Source organism: Calcarisporiella thermophila (assembly GCF_041956535.1).
Source record: "Calcarisporiella thermophila strain CBS 279.70 unplaced genomic scaffold VTP21scaffold_4, whole genome shotgun sequence".
In the NCBI taxonomy this organism is placed as follows: domain Eukaryota; kingdom Fungi; phylum Calcarisporiellomycota; class Calcarisporiellomycetes; order Calcarisporiellales; family Calcarisporiellaceae; genus Calcarisporiella; species Calcarisporiella thermophila.
The window spans coordinates 487,063-507,510 of NW_027192194.1; the positions used below are offsets into that span (position 1 = coordinate 487,063).

Sequence of the window (20,448 nt, forward strand, 5' to 3'; positions counted from 1 at the left end):
AAGACGTGAAATATTACAAAAGAAGATTGAATGCATTTCTTCCACTATTTTGGCGTTGACTCTAAGCCTCCCCCACATTTTCCAAAAGAGCAAAAAGATTGTCCTGAGGAATACCTTTTTCCTTCGCTTCTTCTTCTTCCTCGGAATCTTGCCGCCATTCCTCCTCCTCTTCCTTTCCTTTGATGTTTCCCTCCTCCCTTGATGCTTTCTCTTTGGTATTTCCCTTGTGTTCCCCATTCAAGACCCGGAGTTTCAAATATCGGTTGGTGGTGAAGAATCCAGGGGGCTTGAAAGTGAGTAGGATGCGACCGTCATTGGCCAGACGCAGGATCAGGTTCGCCGCACGATACACATCAGGTCTTGCTGCTTTGGATGTGAAGAAGCCGCGGGCTTGAGCAAAAGCTAAGTGGAAGAGAAAGTCGTGTTAAATTTTTCGTCCTAGCCCTGGATGAACAAAGACAAAAGTTACCTTCACAAATGGCCCAAGCAGACCACTGATAATCTGGGGGATCGAGCCCAAGGATTGCCTCAAGAGGGACTCTTTCGGCCTGTTGGATGTGGGAGATAGAATGTGTGGATATGTGCATGTGAGTGTCAAGACTATACAGGAAGAAGAAGAAGCCCCATTATTACCAAAAATTGGATGATACTGTACGGCTCCTGCACCTGTGCAATCGGATACATTCCTGAGAGAACTTGGAGAGGTCGAGGCAGGAGACTGGGAAAGACAAGACCGGGGCTGTCACAAAGGCGGACATTGGAGGTCAAATGAATTGTTTGAAAATGCTTCGTATGCCCTGGTGGAAACAATCTAGTTTAGGCGAGAATGACAAAATTGGGTGAAGTTTGGGATTACCAGGAGTTCGGCTTGCACTTACGACAGACTTGCCCATGATCGAGTTAATAAGAGAACTTTTTCCGACATTAGGGTGACCTAAAGGTTGAATCGATGAGTGGCGTTTCTCTTTTGAATTTTAACAGCTATCCAGCAAAAAATTAATCAAAACATACCAATCAATCCGATGGTAATCATACTCTCGTGCGGCACATGTATTTTTCCTTCCATGCTGTTGTCTCCCGATTCTTCACCTAAGTACCGATGGTGGCTTCTAGTCAATGCTCAAAATACATTAACCAAATAAGGTATAACTTCACCATTGGCTGCATCCAACGAGCCTGTTTGTACTCCCGCGAGTTCTACCTCTTCTTCCTCCTGATCCTCCTCATCCTGCTCCTCCTCTGACGAGTCCACCACCACATGTTCCTTCTTGTATCGCCGTATAATCTCCTCCCAGTCGACGCCAACCCCTTGTTTCTCGACATGGACATCCTTGCAAGCTGTCAACACCTCTTTCACTCCATAAGCTTGATAGTATCTTTTGCGAGGCCGTTTTACCCGATTTTTCAATGCGTCTGTAGCATACAATATTGGCTCAGCATGAACAGGATGAATTGCATCAGCAGCTTTTCCTTACATCCAGCCGTATCATCCAACAGTTTCTCATCCCGCGGGTAACAGCTGAAATGAGCGATATGGAGGCCGGGAAACTTCTCCTCGAAATATTTCGTCCACGCAAACAAAGTTGCATCGGAAACCAGGTCACACTAATATTGTGACAAAGCAACATTAGTTTCGATGGGTCTTTAGACAGAAACAGAGAATAAGTAGGATCGTGTACCTTGTTGAAAACCACCACCATCTTTCGCCGCAGCTCGTTTATCACATAATCATAAAGGGCCGGTGGAAAATGCAACACCGGATGGCGAATGTCAACCAACAAGAGCAGGACGTCGCTCATTTCCAATACTCTCCACCTATCCAGAATGAATGATTGCTTCAATAACAATGTCCCTCACGCGAGCCATGACATAGAGTGTACAAACAGCTGTCTCCACACTTCCAAATTGTGTTCGAAGAAGCTCAGGCGCTCCACCGGGTATCGGGCATAGATCCCTTCCAGCCATCCCTGGAAATAGGTAGCTTCACGCTCGTCAAGCTCGTCTTTGGTCATAGAGAATGACCAGGCGGGACGGGTCGGGAATGTGATAGTCTCTGGATAAACCTCCTCGAATGAAACCTCTAGTGCAGACTAAAATAATAAAATACCATTATTATGCCATGTTTATGGATAATTGCGTCGAAAAAATAGAAAGCCGTCGAGAGCAATTAAAAAGTATATTTTGTATTTACCAGTGGAAGACGCCGAAAAGGCTTCATACTCTGCCGCCGTGATTTTTCGATAATTGCCGGCGGTAGCCTCTCAAACACAGATGCATGTCTATTCGACGGATTGGTATTGTGTGTAATATGTGGTGTGTGTTTTTGCCGTGGAACAGCGGATGGACGCGAATGTGCATTTTCATTGACTTGGCCCTGGTTCAAATGAAAGGATCCCGGCTCACTATCACTGGAATCAGATTCCACTGCGGTAATCGCAGAAGTGTCTGGGGTTGGTTTGAACGAGAAACGGTCTCCTGACCAGGCTTCGTTTTTGGGTTAATAAATAAAGAGGTCAGCCATGAGATTTATGAGAATTTTGCAACCGATTGGAATTTACGTTTTTCCGCTTTCTTAGCCCGCTTCTCCTGCAGCTGCCGTTTCTTTTGCTTTGCGCTGAATGGTTTTCTACGATGATGCATTTCATTGAATGCAGAAACGCCAGTTGAACTGACAAGAAAAAAGTGGCAATCTGTGACTCGGTTTTGAGAGAGGTTGCTATATTGGCTAGAAAACTAAGAAATTTTATTTCTTTAATCTTCTAAAAAGCAATTGATATTGTTCAAAAAATTTCAACAGAGGATGAATCAAATTGCTATCTAGTGAGATAACCAGAATGTGAGGGAAATACTACAAAAAAAAAGGTAAAAAACTCAAAAAAAAAGACCCAATTTCAACTTTTTTTAAATAAAAAAAGGTAATATGCCAAGCTTAGTATTTAAGCGCCCAATTTCAACTTGGCAAACTCCTCAGCGATGGTGATAGCGTCGTTCGTCTTCTCGACGTTAGGACCGCTACCTTGAGCCGCATCATCCTTGCCACCCTTTTTTCCGCCCACCAACTCAGCAACCTTGGTGGCCCATTCGCTCGCCTTCAGCCCACGCTCAATAAACTCCTTTGGGACGAAGCACTGATGGGTGACGCGACCGGTGTCTTTTTCGACGGTGAAGAGATACGCCGCTTTGCCGCTCGTGTTTGTGCGAACATGGTTGATGGCCGCGGTAAGCGCCTTGGAATTTCCATTGATGTCAAGGTGCTGCACCATCACAGGGCTGTCCGGGTTCTCTTCGAAATATTTCTTCACCACCTCCACCGCCTGCTTTGTCTCGGCGGCTTTACGCGCCTTTTCACTATCATCAAAGGCCTTCTTGATGGCATTATACTGCTCGCGGTACTCAGCCTTGCGCCAGGCAGAAATGACAAGCGCGTCCAATTCCTACAGACATTAATTGGGAATCATTAATACCCTTTTCTTGCAGGCGCTGAAATAGATAACGCTCAAGATGGTGAGAAGGTTAACGTACCTTAATCACGACCTTCAACTCCTCCTCCAGCTCTTTGCCCTGTAGTTTTCCGAGCTCGCATAATCTAGCCTCGAATTCGATGGCGGTGCGGTTCGTCTTGTGTGCTTCCTCGCCAGTCACCGCGATAATACGCCGGATTCCCTTGGCAATGCCCGACTCCTCTACGATGGTGCATAACTTGATGTCACCCGTCTTCGCGACGTGCGTTCCACCACAGAACTCAATGCTTGTCTCGCCCCATTTAGGGTTGGACACATCCTTGACGACCTCATCGACGTCTTCGCCAATGGAGACCACACGGACCGGATCGGGATACACTTCGCCGAACACGGCACGCAGGCCGTGGATGGCGCGTGCGACCGAAAGCGGTACCTCCTTCGAGTAAACCTTGTGGTTGCTGTGGATGAAGGTATTGCAGATTTGCTCTATCTCGCGGAGTTGCATCGCGGAGATGGAGCCCTAGGGTGTAGGGATCGAGTGGGATGAGTGAAAAAGTTTGCAAGAATAAGCAGAGCCAGTCTTTAGAATTACCTTGCAATTGAAATCAAACCGCAGCTTATCTTGGGCCACCAGGGAGCCTTTTTGGTCGATGGAGGGGCCAAGGACCTTGCGAAGAGCAAAGTTCAGAATATGAGTGGCAGTGTGGTTGTTTCGCAAGGGCCAGCGGCGAAGCTGTGGAAAAAAAAAATTGGATCAAGCTGATTAGGTTGGGATTCAAAGGCCACTGCCCACAAAATCGACACAAACCTCGTCATAAGAACAAACCACTTCGTCGCCCACCTGTAGTTGGCCATATTTCATATATCCGATGTGCAGCACATACCCGCCAAATGCTTGCACGTTTTCAACCACAAACTCCGCCTTGTTATCAATGATAATGGATCCGGTGTCGTATTCCTGCCCACCCTGCTCTGCATAGAAATTGGTGCGGTCCAACAATAGGCCGAAATTCTTCTCGGAAGGAATGCTGGCGGTGGAGGTGGGGAACTCGTGTGCAAAGTAAATAGATTTGATGGTGGCGGTTACATTACCTGGGAGATATTTGTACGAGTCGTCCGTCTTCGGGACCGCGTCATTCTTCTCCAGTGCAGCGAGGTCATGCACATCGAGCGCAACTACCTCTACATTTGCGCCTCCGCCGCGCCGCGATCGGCTGAGATTTTTGGCACGTTCCTGCTCCGCTTCGAACTCGGCATCATTCACGGACAATCCATTCTCCTCAGCCATCAGTTTTGTCAAGTCAACGGGAAAACCATACGTATCGTAGAGACGCCAGACATCCGCACCCGAAAGTTGGGTAGAATTGGCCTCACGGGTTTTCTGCAAGTACTCGTCGAAGAGTTTCTCACCGCGATCAAGAGTGCGGGAGAAAGACTCCTCCTCCTCGTTGAGGATCTCCTTAAGGTCGTCGACTTTCAATTTAATCTCAGGGAAGAAGTCGCCCTAGGCCCCATAGAACAAATGCTATGTTAAGTATCCAGAGAGAAAAGAGAAAAACGTGTGTAGACGTAGTCACTCACCATTTCCTGTACTACAACGTCCACGAGATTGGAAAAGAAATTCCCAATCGATACCCCAAACTTCTTCCGTGCAAACCGAGCACCACGTCGCAAAATCCGGCGCAACACATATCCACGGCCCATATTGCTCGGCACGCCTCCATCCGAAATAGCAAACGTTAATGTGCGTACGTGATCCGCGATGACTCTGTATGCCGTATCGAGCCCGTCGGTATCCTCCGGCCCCACCTTGCCTGTGTATTCACGAGCGCCCGTGATCTCACGAATTCGCGCAAAGATCGGCTGGAATACATCGGTGTCATAATTGGACATTTTGTTTTGAAGGACGGAGACAAGACGCTCTAGACCCATCCCCGTGTCGACATGCTTGTTCGGTAGGGGACGCAAATTGCCGTCCGCCTCACGATTGAACTGGATAAATACGAGATTCCAGATCTCTAACACTGTCGGATCATCCATGTTGACAAGGCTGGCAGCATTGCGACCTCCAATGCGGTCGAAATGAATTTCTGAACAGGGTCCGCAAGGTCCTTGATCTCCCATCTCTACAAATTGACGTATATTAGCCCAAGCTGAGTCAGACTGTATATTCTTCCATAATACTTACCCCAGAAATTATCTTTGGCATTGCCAGGCAATACCCGGTGCTCCTCCAAGCCAAGATCGAGCCAGAGCTGGCGTGCCTCTGTGTCAGGTTCAAGGCCGGCTTTTTCATCACCGCCGAAGTATGTCACGTATAATCTGTCCTTGGGTAGTTTGTAAACGTCGGTTAAGAGGGTCCATGCGTACTCAATGGCTTCTTTCTGTTAATTGATCATTCCATTCACGAAGAGTGAGCTTAATGTTGCCTTAAAATTGAGTCAAGCTTTGCTACCTTGAAATAATCGCCGAATGACCAGTTGCCCAACATCTCGAAAAAGGTATGATGGTAGACATCTTTTCCAACATCTTCCAAATCTGGTTGTTGTCATGAACATGTCAGCATCTCTCAAATAAAAAACCTTCTATATCCTAACGACAATTACCATTGTGTTTACCGCCAGCGCGAATACATTTCTGACTGTTGCATGCACGTCGCAACTTGCTAAAATCAGAGTTTGGATCCACTGTACCAAGAAAGATAGGTTTGTACTAAAAGATAGAGGTTAGTTGCAACCGCTACCGCCATCATCGGAAAACACGAAGTGGTGAATGAGTATAATCACCTGGTTCATGCCGGCATTGGCGAATAAGAGTGTCGGATCGTCGTGCGGAATAGTTGATGAGCTCGGCACAAATTGATGGCCACGCTCTTCAAAGAAGGACATGAATTGCGACCGCACACGATTAACTGTCCATTCAGATGTTGAATTATCGCCTGTAGTCATGTTGAGAGGAACTTTTCAGTTTTTCTTCGATGAAAGCTGTTTCCTCAAGGATGTCAGGATGTTGAAGTAAGCGCGTAGGAGGCCTGGGACCTGTAACTCGAATGTTTTCTTTGAATGAACTGCGCCATTTCTAATTTCATTTTTAGTCATCTCAGGTGAAGGCTGGACAGATTATTATTCAAGTAATTCTCTTAATGGCAACTAAATTGGGTGATTATTTTCCTTTCTGGCTCTTGAATAATAATGCGGGATAAGTTTCCATTTTAAATTAACGACATTTTACTTCACACTATGAAATAATTATGACTAGTGCATAAAGTTCTTGAATTTGACCCTAGGCTACACTCACAACCTCAGGTGTACCAGCGACCTGCACAGTTACACTCTTTCTCTTGAAAGACATGCTCAAGCTACAGGGTGGAACATTCAAACAAAATGATGCATCTATTAGTTATTTGAACACCCACCTGAAAGACCAATCGAATGTAGTGATATCTTTTTATAAAATTCAACCACCCAGATCCTAGCATAAAGAAATTTTGTAGGAATAGAATGGTTGATCTCCATTGTCCAAGGGAATAACCTATACGACAAAATGAGAGCAATTCGAACAATTGTCTAGGCCGCACAGCTGGGCTTCCGTGCTAGGCCGATGTGCCATGAATTAGCGATCCCATAGAGAAATGGGCAATGAGGGCAATCTGCTGGAGCCTGTCTCATTGACTTTAGGTTCTGGAGGGTCTTTAATGATATTAAAGACTATACTATAACCCAACCTAGCTCCAGGTGCCAACGACGTCGAATCTTGATAGAGAGGGTATACTAAAGTTATCCCATGTAATGAGCAAGTTGCAGTAACGATTTGCCCAATCGGTCTTTTTTGGAGTGGTTGATTGCAACTTCATGATGTGCCGATAGCTTATATGGAATATATATTGAAAAGCATGCGCCAAGTTCACATCTGTATTATCCATAGTTCTGATCGAGGCGATCTGCCTAGCTTTGGGAAGGAGAGAAACATCGCGGACTTTTTATGGACACAATGGAAATCGGTATAATGTTTGGCTAAACCACCGCCTAATTACTTTACCCGCTCATAAAAGGTTTCCTATAATATAAAAAATCACTCTCTACTCGCATAAAATTTTACCAACACAAGCATGCAGTACGAGGGGATACCATATAAAAAATCTGCATCAAGAATGTATTTGCTCTCTATTGGACCATTTATGATACCGGAAGTATTCAAAGTATTCACGATCCGTCTTACCCCTCGTTTGTAGCGTAGACCCCGTTTGTTTCCGCCGAATGAGTGAATATGAACTCACTCTTCTGGCGTCGTTAACTTTAGCTCGGGGTTGTATTATATCAGGCTATTTTCTGGATAGGTAGTCCGCAGTATTTCATGGCAATCACACCACCTACTAATTTCAACTCAATTCATATTACCATCAATTTCGCTAAGCTCTCGTACTGGGGAAAAGTTTGTTTGTAGTCAATTGGGAAATGCATTTTTGGGATTCTACTATGCTTAGTGAGGCTGCTCAGCGGTATGGTTGTATAGGAAGCTAAAAGAAGCGCTTTGCGCATCGAGGCTTAGGTATGGCTTGCATTGTGTTGATGTTTGCCGATTCAAAAGCTAGGGAGATTAAAGTAAAATGAATAAAGACTGCGGGCCAAGATCTAAGCGCAAATTTTTATTGGACTCTAATATGTACGTAGAGAAAATACATTAAAATGTCAGCACAGAGAGAGCCTTAGTGGCACTAAATTTTTCTTTGTGTTCAATTTAATTAACGTATTAATGGTTTATTGAACGTCCTCCAACTACAGAATCTTTTAGATGAAATCATAATGTTCAATGTAACAGCATGGCTGGCACTGGTTATCGCGTGCGTAAGAGCTCATAATGTTTCTGTTACAGATGCTAAATCCAATATACTTATCATAAAGATCAAGTACAAAGAATGGAAATCTAACAGAGCATTGAAATTGCTTGAATCTATGCACTGAATAGTAGAGAATTTTTATACCTTTCAGGCTGCTCTCCCGGGTATATTCTATTAATTCTTAACCATAAGATGCGAGCAGCAGTATAAGAAAATTCCTATCAGGGCTCTCCATTGCCTCGAGATCCTTTAGGCTTCAATAACGAGAGTACTAGATGTTCGACATGAACATCTTGGCAGATTGGTTTCTAGTTGCAATTCCAGTCGATGAAGCAACATTTAAAACCGACAAGAAGTGTGTGCCAAACATCCTGTAATTAACAGAGTCAAAGAGTCATCGCCAAGCATTGCTCAAAAGAAGACACGGTTGGCAGTTTGAGATTAGGAGAAACATCTCTTGGTATTTTAAAGAAAGCTTCTAGAAACTTGGAGAAGTCTTCTTCACTTAAAGCATTTCCGTGCTATTCTTTCTGTAGAGAGCAGAGAAGCAAAGCTCCGTCGTTGTATTGGTATTTCAATTACTCGGAGCAGAGTGGCGCCATCATCTAGAAAAGCAAGTCTGAGGGCGAATCTGGAGCTGCAGCGCTTGGTTGTAGAGGAGATGTCAATATGTGGTGCAGCAACCCATATTAGGAAAAATGAGAAAGAGAACTTAAGAAAACTTCCGGATTTTGTCGGATAGAATAAACTCCCAAGATGACCAACCGGCGTTTTTCCATCGCCCGCGGAAAATGGCTTAAATTGCTGCTGACCAACGATTTCGCCTGATTAATTTAAAACTTTACCTTGGCTTCTATTTATAAGATCCACCCTTATAAATCCACTTATATAAAATTCATCCCCTTCACACCCTGCCCATCTTCCTTCCACTTTTTCACAACGTCCCTCTACGCAATCCTCATCTGTCTCCATCTCTCAACTTCTGTTATACACCATGTTATCCGGATATTCTCCCCTTCCCTCTTCTCCCACCTCCCGGCAGCGTCGGCCTGCTGTCCGTAGACACTCATCACGCTACGACCCAATGGCATCATCGATGATGCAAAAGTCGTCCGACACCCGATCCTTGCCTCATCAACGAGCAAATCTACCTTCGATCTCTGCTCATCTTAGCTCCTCCCACGTCAATCCAGATGCTTCCGGCCTTGTCGATATTGCCACCGCGATAATAAAATCCGCTTGGCCTGAGTCGTCGGTCTCTACCCAATCCTCGAGGTTAATCCCTCTGCATCAATTCATCGAGGTGTCTCTACGTCGCAGCCATAGCACATTTGCGGTGTTCCAGCTTGCACTGCTGTATCTTTTTCGCGTCAAAGGCCGGTTGGATTCACACATCAGCGATTTGCCAAGCCAACTTCAATGCGGGCGTCGCATTTTTGTTGGTTGCCTGATCCTTGCGAACAAGTATCTTCAGGATAGAAACTACTCGAATAAGGCTTGGTCGAAAATCGTTGGGCTGCCCAAATCAGAAGTCAACCAGCTCGAGATCTCAATGCTTCAGCTGTTGGATTGGAAGCTCTTTGTGGGAGTAGACATATTTTTGCGGTGGAGTCGAATGCTGATGATGCAAAGTCGGTTGCTAAGAAGCCATCGCTTACACCAATCTATATTCGAATCTCCTGTCCAAACTGCCCTACCCCCTCCGTCGCTTTTGCCCTCTCCTACTTCCTCACCCTCCCAATCTCCTTCATGCACTGTATCATTTATATCCGATGGAGGGGAGAGAGTCTCAATGCCCTCGCCTGCATCGTCAGTTTCGTCCGCTATGTCCTCCAACTGGTCTGCTCAGTCCAGAGCACTCTGTACTCCACAGCTCCCGGACGCATTCACACCCAAATATCCTAGTCCCCTTACTCAGGAGAGCACCTTCTTTCCCAAAACACATCGTATTGTGCCTCAATATTCTCTTCCGACGTCTTCGGCCCTTAATTTTTAAATACTCGCCGGGCTCTATCGGATGTATAGATTTTGGTCAACTGTATAGACATTTTCTTCACCCTTGACTCAACTGCATTTGGTATTGTTATTGGTATTTTCATTGTGCACTTCTTAGAGAAACCCTTTCAGCATTTTGGTATTTCTTTAGAATACACTGGCTGTGTAAATATTCACTTGCCCCTATTAATAGGGCTTATTTCATCAATCTATTTATTTTTCTTCACTTTTTTTATTCTCAACCCGATCACCCCCTTTATTTTTATTACTAAAGCATGACACTAATAAATTTTAATCCTGATAATTTAATTTTATTTTCATGGGAAGAAACTCCAAGTTCTTTGGCTAAGCTAAGGCTCTAACCCTCCCATTATCATGAGGCTATGTTGCAGTGCTGTGCTAGGTAGCTCAGAAGAAAAGAAATGAAAAGAAAAGAAAATAGCATATGAAAAAAAAGGAAATACAAAAGGAAGAAGTGATGTTCTGAAGTAGTCACAATTAATTAAAGCTCCTTCAATAAAAGAATATTCCTAAATTCTCTCACTTGTGAGAGAAAGAGGAAATCTGCGAGAACTGAATTAAACTTTTAAGGCTGACGTTAAATTTTTTCAGAGGTGAGTGCTTGATAGCGGAGAGAAAGGGGGAATGCAATGGGATCAAAGTGAGCTTCCTCCGATGGTCTAGGGATGAGCTCAACATTTAAAAAAAAAAAAGCCCAGCTCAAAACTCGGGTGAGAGTCCCCTTAATCTATAAATAAAACAACCAAAAATGTATATTTTGCTGAGAACTTGAGCTTGGGACCCCAAGTTGGGGACTACCCTGTTATACTTGAGCATAAAGTAAACGATATGATAGCAAAAACAATATATCCCTTCACTGCGAATCTCAAAGAAGGGATATAATGGCGGTACTAAATTGCCATTGGTGTATCCGCTCAAACTGGTAATCAGCTTTGCCCAAACTCCTGTTTAGAGCCAACATCAGGCCCATTGCATAATACAAAAAAGTTAATAGATCTTGCACGCACTTAAGAGATTCTAAAGTAACAGGCGATAAATCATGAATGAATTATTATGAGAAAGAAGATAAAACACAAATAATATAGAAAAAAAAAATGGCAAAGAAAAGATAAATAGTGTTAAATCTGACTATATGTTCCTTTGTACTGGACCTTACAATTATTTTATTGAATTATAAAGCGACGTAGAGGAAATAAAGGGCTAGCCTCTTGTTCTTGAAAAAGGAACAACATCATCCTAATAGAAGAGGGTCGCATTAGAGGGGACTTCAAAGTCGATCTCATCACGGCGAACACGGCCACCACGCTGACGATTACCACCAGCGACACGACGCCCACCACGCTGTTGACCGCGGTTGAATTGGCCACGATTTCCCTGACCTCTATTTCCTTGAACTCGGTTTCCTTGACCTCGGTTTCCTTGACCTCGGTTTCCTTGAACTCGGTTTCCGCCAGCTCCACGGTTTCCAACAATGCGAACATCGGCACAGTTGAGATATGGTTTAGCCGGCAACACTGCAAGCCACCGATAGCGCATAGTGCACTTGTTGCAAGTCACTCCTTGCGGCAACTGGAGAGTACGACTGAAGTCTCCGACAGTCTTGGCGCAGTCATTGACCTTGAGGAGCTGTTGGAACCTTCCGTTGTCACCATTGGGAGAGAGCTCGAAGAAGCAAGGGCCATCATGGGCGATGGAGATATGCCATTTAACCTGAACTTGCTGTCCGGCTTGGAAAGTGGTCTTCACTTGACCGGGAGGACTGCCACCGCAAGGGAAGTTCTCCGTGGGACCTTCGGTGTTAATGAAGTCATTGCGGGCAGAATCACCGGGTTTAATACGGATCGCAGGGAACGTCTAGAGATTGAATATTGAACAAACATTATTCATACCGATCATGATCCGGACCAGGGGGGACATAAATGTAGCTTACCATACGACCGTGAGCAGATACAAAAGACGGGGCCAGCCCAAAAAGGAAGAAGAAGCTGACAGCAGCAGAAAGGAACGTACTCTTGAGTGCCATGGATGAAGCGATGATAATATAGATGCGGGGAGATGCGAGATGTAGATGATATAGATGGTGTGTGGAGAGAAATGAGAGAGGAGAAGAGGAGTGAGAACCTGCTCTGTTATAGTGTGGGGCCCCTTCTGATGGTTAGTTGATGCAAAAGCGTTAGTATTCGGAGGAGGGAAAAAATAACAGCGCAAAATTTTGTCTTGGGTGGGCATTTTATATTAAGCTTTCGCTCTTCGGTAACAGGTATCTGATAAAAATAACATTTAACCAGTAAAGGCATATGTGTCTCTTTGGTGTTTATTTGAACCCATTTTTTTTTAAATAGAGCACACAATTCCACGCTCTCCGAATCCATACAAACCATCTTTAAGCTTGAATCAAAAGCCCTCTGCGTACCATGCTTTCACAGGGTGGCGCACGCATCATTTTGTTGGTAAGTATGATTTGTGGATTCCAAGTGGGACTTGTGTATTCTGCCCTTAGCGTCCGACTTTCCTTACATATCATCGCCCATTCCGGGGGGGAGAATGCCCATGAACCGATTCGGAGGCTGAGTAAGCCCCTATCCCACGCAAATTTAGCGATTTTGGCTTTTTCACCCACTTTGACCCAGGTAGTTTTTTATTGATTCGTGCCATAAAATATTAACCAGGAAACGGAATCATTGGGAAGATGGCTTTTACATGCTTGTGGTAACCAGTGGATTTGTCTTTAAGCAGAGCTGGTCCGACAAGTTTTTCTCCTCCCAAAACGAAAATAAAGAGTGCGTTTTCATGGAGACCCAGTTATTGCTGTCAATACGTCAATGGGTTTAGTACGTGCGCTTTGATGAAAGTATACCCGAAAGCCCTAGAGTGAGACTCGGCGTAATACGCCGTGAAATGGATAGAGTCCTGGAAAATATATGCCTTTTCTCGGGTTTTCTGCGCTCTACGGAATATCAGGGTTTCGACCTTCCGTTTCAGGTTACGAAAGCGGGCAGCACCATTCTCCTTGGCGTGTAAAGATCTTGGCAAGGCTATTCTTTCGATGTCAAGAGACTCTTGGCTCTATCCATCACCTTACCTTTCCCCTTCTTTGCAACAGCATTCTCAAAGAGATTTACTAAGCTACATTCTCTATCTGAGTCACAAATCGGAGATGACAAAGGTACAAACCATCGCCACTTTTTCAAATTATGTCTTGCCCGCCTATCCCATTGTGAACACATTGTACACGGGAATTACCGCTTTTACCCGATGCAAATGCCTTATATAAATAAATAACTGGAGTGCAAAATCAGGGTTGTGCTGCATTATACTACAACGCTAATGCAAATGTATGCTTGACATCCATGATAATGCCCTTGGCTATTCCCATGTGGGATCAGGGCAAATAAAAGATGGATAATCCTTTGTCGCCAGGAGCGATTTATCAGCGTCACGCTAATGCCCCTCTTTATTGCGAAGTGTTACGGAAAGGTTGGCATATTTAACATACATTCTCATTTCAGAACATGGATATCTACAAGGGCATGTAAAGATTTAGTTAGATGCGCAAACGGTTTATAATACCCGATAGATAGTGGAGATATAATCTCGTACAATATTCTAATGGCTAGGATTTTTATAATGTCATACTTACCGTATCGCCATCATGAAAGTTACATTGAAATTTAAGCTTTGGGCAGAAGAGGAATGCGGATTCAGTCCCTTGGAAGTATATAAAAATGCATTTTCAATACACTTTGAGAGAACTGGCTCTTAGTTTGATGTCAAGGCATGGATGAAGCCAAGATCGTAAAGGGGCTTATTCGTCCGGTCTTTTTCGTCTAATAATGCTTACTATGAATACATAAAAGATAGTCTATAGTCTAAGTTTCTCAGCTTTTATTAAATGATTACTAAATATATAATCGTATCTCTTTTTTTTGGGGAGGGGGGGCTTGTTCATCACCGTCTAGTTATTGATAAACAAATCAAGTAGTTAGTCTTTGATATAAGGCAGTGCCTCTTCTCAATTTTCCACATAAAAAGAGATTGCCATTAATGATCTGACTACAACTTTTCTTGTGCGCTAACATGACGAGCATATCAATAGCCATAATGGGTTCGAGTTTTGGCGCAACTGGGATGAATAGGAAAGTTTCAAACAAAATCATTATGATAAACATTGACTGCGAAACTAATGTGATCGGAGCTACTGTTCTCTTCTATAGGGGCTTCTGGGGCAAAGCTTGAGCTTCAGCATAGAAGAATAATGGACTAAAGCTCTGGTGGGATACCAGAGAGTGGTAGTCTTGCACTGGGTTAATAACCTAGTTTACGTAGAATGTCCTTTAATGGAATTGAGTCACACATTAATTCTGTGAAATTGATATTTGGTTATTATTTCTCTTTTAATTGGCGTTGTTTTCGCGAATCCTTATTTCCAATGGAGAGCGATCATACAGAAAATAACACAACAGGGACATTGGTTGAGGATGACTACACATATGTAAATAATTTGTATAATGCGTGTTGCGATCTTTACGCCAAAGTTGGATGTCTTCAGGTGGATGGAATAGATAGATTAAAGGCGTTAATTGTCTCCGAGAAACGATTTCTTGAGCGGGTACCTTTACGTAGCACTATAAGTAGCTTAACATTAATTGACTTTAACTCTATTATCGACAGCTGATCCAATGCCCTAATGAGATGCATCATGTCGTTACGACGAATTTGAATTACCTCTCGGCAGTATACGATACAATTATCGGGAGTGAGAATGTTGTCGGTGTCATGCAATTATTTAGATATGGGGATATTTCCAAAAAAGCGAAACGACACGAGCTACGGGTAGATGTCGTAGCAAATGGGGGACTGCGTTGGATTAAGGTTACTGCAAGAAATTTGAAGGCATTAAGACATGAACTTTCGGGATTCGAGGATATCGAGGAAGACGAAGAAGATTGGAGCAGCAATGAGGACGAACCTAGTAAACACAATGGAACGCAGGAGCATGGAGCAGCAAACGGCTTCGAGAACGAAGAGAGCAATCATTTCTCCCTTTCCTCCTTGCCTTTGTTTCGCTCTGCCCGCCAGTATCTGACTGCCGCATCTTACAATACGATACATTTCCGCGTACCAGAGATAGTGTTTTTATTTGCATCCATCCGTCGGGGAGAGAATGAGCTAGTAGAACGCAAGATATTTTCACAGCTAGAGGATATGGGGATACTAGTCGAACTTGGCCCTAAATCGCCCCGCGGCAAGGCAAGGACCACATTCTGTCAGAGTCTGCACGTCCGAGCGCAGACTCTGACAGAGTGTCTGAATCTTGACATCACTACTTTGGTCACGCTTGTGTCGAGTCTTTGCCATACCCCCAATGTATCACCGGATATATTTGACGCCCAGGCTCTTAAGTTCCAGGCCGAAGAGGAAGCAATTTCACCACTTTTAACTCGCTTGCGGGCCATGCTTCGTGGCCATAAGTTATACACGACTGAATCCGCTCGCGCCAAATTTATGGAAATCGTAGATCTAATGGGTGGGCCGGTAGAGAAAGCGCGTGCAAATTCCTTGTTTGCTGGCCCTGGTCTCGGCCTCGGCACCGATCCCGAAAACGATTCAACTGACGGACTCCAGCGACAGTTGTGGGCACACTTCCTGAGCGACGAGGACGCAGTTCTACCGCGCATCCAAGTCTTACCTGACCAGCCGTCTGAGCGGTTCCTTGGGCTCCGTGGGCACAATAAGATCTCGGAAGCGCACATTGCCGTTTTTGGGACCGGCGACGCGCACCAGATGAATACGCTCACGTCTAACGTGAAGGTGCACAGGGCGTTAATTGAGGCGGGGATAGATGCTGGATTGGTTCTCCATGGGGCGCGCAGTTTGGCTGAGAATCGGATGAAGAGCGCGGGAGCGGAAGCACTTTAATTTCAGGGGGCTTCCATGGCCCTTCTCTCCTCTTATCCCATCATTTGTGGAACATGACAGAGAAGAGTGGTGCAAGAACCTTGATGATTGCATGATTCATAAACCCTAACTTATTCCTCACATTACTTTAATGCATCACTTGTGATTGCGGAATTATCTGGACTCGTGCTTGTGTACTAGTTTTTTTGGATTTCCCTTGCTCTGAGTTGAGCCGTTCTCTCTGGGCTACTTTTCCACCGTAGTGCCTGTACTACCATAATTTACCTATTTCTGCCCTTGCTCGCGTGATCCAAGTGATGTTATTATTAAAAGCGGCGAAATCCCACGCCCGAATAAACCGTTGGCTCCCCTGGTCGAAAAGGCATTATTGGGTTAAAATTTGGGCAATTTCTCTCGTCTCGAGAAAAGAGTTATAAGTTTCTCTGCTCCCTCCCTCGATTGCGTGAGAGAAAAACGAAGCCAGCGTGCGCGATTTCCCTTCCCCTCTCCTCACCTCTGCCATTATCCCCACCATTACGGGAAAATAAAGAAGCTAAAGACGCGTCAATGAACGGAAAAAGTTCCGATACAATACTTCCTCTCGTGAGCGAGAAAATTGCCATTTCCGAGGAGCTTAGGCGGAGACAGGTTAGTTCGTAGATGATGAGTTATGGTTTTTGACTAGTACCTAACCTGTTTCAACAGCGAAGAGGATTAAATCGCGTGGTGGTAATTACTGCTTCCACCATTGCCATTGTCCTTGTTGTCGTCCTTGCGACTTATTTCGGTGTTACCAAAGCACGCACATATCACGAGAGCGGTGTGTTAATGATATCTTGCTCTTTGATTACCATTTTTCAATAATGTTTGTTTTGCTCTTTGCTCAGTTCCTAATTCCTACCTTGCTGTTGATCCAATTAAGGACAGAATCGACTTCGAAGACTTCGCTAATAGAACGTTCAGAGCTAAACTTATCAGTGTGCAGTGGGAGAAAGATGGTAAAAAAACACAGAGCTCTTCAGCGCCCCTCTTTTTTGATATGAATAACTCTACTGTTGAATTGTATTAGCCAACGCGCCCCTCTACTCGAAGCAGGATGATGATAACAATATTTTCATTGTTAATGCTGCAGACAAGTCGAACACCACGCTCGTGAATGCGGCTGATATCAAGATTGATGGCAAATTGATCAGTATCGATGGATACGAAATTTCACCAGACAAAGAGTATGTGCTTATCCAGACCAACAATACCAAGGTGAATATGTTCTTTTTCTTGCCATTTTCTTCAGTATACTTATCGGATTGCTTTCTTACTTTATAGCTTTGGCGCCACTCTTTCTATGCTCATTACTACGTTTTTAATGTAAAATCCAAGGAGGTGAAGCCACTCTTGCAAAGCCAGGACTTGAGTGCCAAACCCGAGGTTCAGTACGTCGCTTGGAGTCCTTCGGGCCATAGTCTAGTAAATGATCAAATATGTTCTACTATTTTCATCACATATTGATTCTTGATCTTTTTTTATAAATAGCTATACATTCTGAAGAATGATATATATATCCGCAAAGACTTGGGCGACAGTGTTCGCGTTACCAACGATGGCTCTAACCTGATCTTCAACGGACATTCGGACTGGGTTTACGAGGAAGAAGTCCTTTCTTCACAAATCGCTGTCTGGTGGTCCCCTGACTCGACGCACATTGCTTTCCTACGCTTCAATGATACAAATGTGCCAGATTTCCACTATCCGCTCTACGTCAATGACAAGTCGTACCCTGATGATATTGTCATTAAATACCCTAAGGCTGGCTTCCCCAACCCGACCGTCTCTCTCAACGTTCATGCGCTGGGCACTGAAGGTTTCAAAGAGGTGCCCGTACCTAATTCTCAGCCCGCACTAGAAGACCGCGTGATCACGGAGATTGAGTGGACCACGGACACACACGATAAATTGCTATTCCGCGTTGCTAACCGTGTGCAGGACCAATACAAGGTTGTGCTCTTCGACGTTGCCTCAGGAAACGCACAGGTAGTTCGAGAAGCGTCTGCAGGCGATCAGGGCTGGTTCGATCCCGATAAGTCTCTCATCTATGTCTCTCCTGGGAATTCAGGCCGGCAGCCAGGATATATCGACCTAGTTGATATTAATGGATACAACCACTTGGCATTCTACTCCCCTCTGGATGCGAAGGAGCCCGTGTGGCTAACTCAAGGTCAGTGGGAGGTTGTTGGTGCACCCGTGGCAGTGGATGCGAACAGCGGGCTTGTGTACGTGTTCGGATTTCTTCGACTATTTGTATAACTTTGATCTTACAAGTGTTTTGTTTTATCCAGCTATTACATTTCTACTGAGCGTGATTCGACTGAACGCCATCTCTATTCAGTGACGTTGGATGGCAAGAACAAGACAGCGCTCACAGACACTTCAAAACCAGGATACTATAGCGCAAGTTTCTCATCCAATAGCGGCTATTACCTTTTAACTTACGCAGGTCCCGAGATCCCATACCAGATAATGCGAAAGGCTAACTCAGGTACTTGGGGATTTATATCCTGTTGTGGTTTAGTTAAAGCCCTTATTTATTCTTTTCCTTACTCTATTTTCTAGCGGAAGAATATTCTGTGGAGGATAACACCGGGCTCAAGGCCGCGCTCACCAATATTAAATTGCCTACGAAACGCTTCACCACCATTCAGAGCGAAGGAGCTACACTTAATGCAATGGAGATTTTACCCGTTGGCTTCGACGAAAGTCGCAAATATCCCGTACTCTTCCGTGTGTACGGTGGTCCGAACTCGCAGCTGGTGGCCAAGACTTGGACAGCCTCAGACTGGCACACTTATCTTGCCTCGAGCCCAAACCATCAATACATCATTGTGATTGTGGACGGTCGGGGAACTGGTTTTAAGGGGAAGGATTTTAGAAAAGTGGTTACCAAGAGGCTCGGTGAGCTGGAGACAATTGACCAAGTGAATGCAGGAAAGCACTGGGCCAGTTTACCCTATGTGGACAGTAGTAAAATCGCCATCTGGGGATGGGTAAGCGTCGGATTATCCTTTCCAACCATACGTGTTTCTTCTTTTGGTTCTGCTGCATTGAAATTATATTAATGTGCCGAAATCTCTCCACTTTTGTGTAGTCATATGGTGGTTATATGACCAGCAAAGTCATCGAGGCGAACTCTCGCGTCTTCAAAGCTGGTATTGCGGTTGCACCTGTAACAGATTGGCGTCTGTACGACTCTATTTACACAGAACGTTACATGAAGACTCCCGAGGCAAACCCCGAGGGCTACAAGAAGAGCGCTGTTGTCAACACGGAAGGGTTCGGCAATTCGTCTTTCTTGCTTGTGCACGGAACCGCCGATGACAACGTACACTTCCAGAACTCGGCCCTACTTGCTCACCGCCTTACCCAAGCGAAGGTCGAGTTCCAAGAGCATGTGTACACAGATAGCGATCACGGAATCAACTTTGGCAAATCAACCCAGAGACATCTATATCGCTCGCTCACAGACTTTTTGACCGACGTATTCGCAAAACAGCCTGCGGCGGCTACCCCCTCTAACTGATTCTAATAGCTAAAGATCATGTGGATAAGTGCGAAGAGATTTTGCTTATACTTTATTTTAAAGATGATGGATATATTGTCTTATAATGTCTATGGGTTTTCCTTGTTTTACTATTTATCTAATTGTTGTTTATTTATTGCCCTGCTTTTCCCTTATTCATGTCCAAGCTAATACTCTATAACATGAAAATAAATCTTTATCTCGTCGTGCTCACATACTTGAAACAATCTGAAAAGTTAGTTGTGTGACGCTTTAAGAAAGGAAAAAAAGCTCACAGATAGATGCAAAATTTGAAGATGTGTAAAGGAGATTTGCTTTTCTCTTACCAATGTAGCTGGGCCCAATCCTATGTTAAGGACACCAGGAGTGATAAATTTTTTGCTTTTTTTATACCCATAATAGTCAGCTTTCGAAAGTTTAAACACCGCTTGTGGCTAATCTGTTGTATATAAATTATTCTGCGCCACACATTTGTTTATGCTTTCCGAAATCGTATAAAAGCTCGCCTAAATGCATATTTTGTTTCTTTGGCTATTTCCCCGTTTTCTTTTGGACGCTGCTTGGTTCAAAATCGAGCAGCGTTTGAATGATATTCGTCTATTATTCTTATGTACGAGGGCGGGAAGAGGAAATTTACAACACCATATTAATCGCGGCGTATCAGC

General features: G+C 44.4%; 6 protein-coding genes across 6 annotated transcripts; 3 read left to right on the plus strand and 3 right to left on the minus strand.

The window, feature by feature from the left end:
* Nucleotides 1-61: 61 nt before the first annotated feature.
* VTP21DRAFT_8471 (uncharacterized protein) lies at nucleotides 62-2,640 on the minus strand (the record flags this gene model as incomplete). Its single annotated transcript, XM_069399325.1, has 11 exons — nucleotides 62-402; nucleotides 470-548; nucleotides 634-797; nucleotides 857-934; nucleotides 1,012-1,089; nucleotides 1,156-1,413; nucleotides 1,476-1,605; nucleotides 1,680-1,815; nucleotides 1,885-2,090; nucleotides 2,192-2,484; nucleotides 2,559-2,640. 11 exons carry the CDS (start codon nucleotides 2,638-2,640, stop codon nucleotides 62-64), a joined length of 1,845 nt encoding a protein of 614 aa, XP_069254753.1.
* Nucleotides 2,641-2,936: 296 nt separating this feature from the next.
* On the minus strand, nucleotides 2,937-6,409 carry VTP21DRAFT_8472 (uncharacterized protein; the record flags this gene model as incomplete). The annotated part of the gene is made up of 9 exons (XM_069399326.1): nucleotides 2,937-3,434; nucleotides 3,523-3,981; nucleotides 4,054-4,194; nucleotides 4,270-4,965; nucleotides 5,043-5,587; nucleotides 5,650-5,845; nucleotides 5,917-5,999; nucleotides 6,068-6,173; nucleotides 6,248-6,409. 9 exons carry the CDS (start codon nucleotides 6,407-6,409, stop codon nucleotides 2,937-2,939), a joined length of 2,886 nt encoding a protein of 961 aa, XP_069254754.1.
* Nucleotides 6,410-9,292: 2,883 nt separating this feature from the next.
* On the plus strand, nucleotides 9,293-10,294 carry VTP21DRAFT_8473 (uncharacterized protein; the record flags this gene model as incomplete). The annotated part of the gene is made up of 1 exon (XM_069399327.1): nucleotides 9,293-10,294. The coding sequence occupies one exon, from the start codon at nucleotides 9,293-9,295 to the stop codon at nucleotides 10,292-10,294; it is 1,002 nt and encodes a 333-aa protein (XP_069254755.1).
* A 1,256-nt stretch (nucleotides 10,295-11,550) lies between these two features.
* On the minus strand, nucleotides 11,551-12,337 carry VTP21DRAFT_8474 (uncharacterized protein; the record flags this gene model as incomplete). The annotated part of the gene is made up of 2 exons (XM_069399328.1): nucleotides 11,551-12,168; nucleotides 12,245-12,337. 2 exons carry the CDS (start codon nucleotides 12,335-12,337, stop codon nucleotides 11,551-11,553), a joined length of 711 nt encoding a protein of 236 aa, XP_069254756.1.
* Nucleotides 12,338-14,743: 2,406 nt separating this feature from the next.
* VTP21DRAFT_8475 (uncharacterized protein) lies at nucleotides 14,744-16,233 on the plus strand (the record flags this gene model as incomplete). The annotated part of the gene is made up of 2 exons (XM_069399329.1): nucleotides 14,744-14,923; nucleotides 14,986-16,233. 2 exons carry the CDS (start codon nucleotides 14,744-14,746, stop codon nucleotides 16,231-16,233), a joined length of 1,428 nt encoding a protein of 475 aa, XP_069254757.1.
* Nucleotides 16,234-16,779: 546 nt separating this feature from the next.
* VTP21DRAFT_8476 (uncharacterized protein) lies at nucleotides 16,780-19,783 on the plus strand (the record flags this gene model as incomplete). Its single annotated transcript, XM_069399330.1, has 9 exons — nucleotides 16,780-16,860; nucleotides 16,918-17,032; nucleotides 17,100-17,210; nucleotides 17,282-17,469; nucleotides 17,536-17,676; nucleotides 17,743-18,479; nucleotides 18,546-18,745; nucleotides 18,820-19,250; nucleotides 19,352-19,783. The coding sequence occupies 9 exons, from the start codon at nucleotides 16,780-16,782 to the stop codon at nucleotides 19,781-19,783; spliced, it is 2,436 nt and encodes an 811-aa protein (XP_069254758.1).
* Nucleotides 19,784-20,448: the final 665 nt, after the last annotated feature.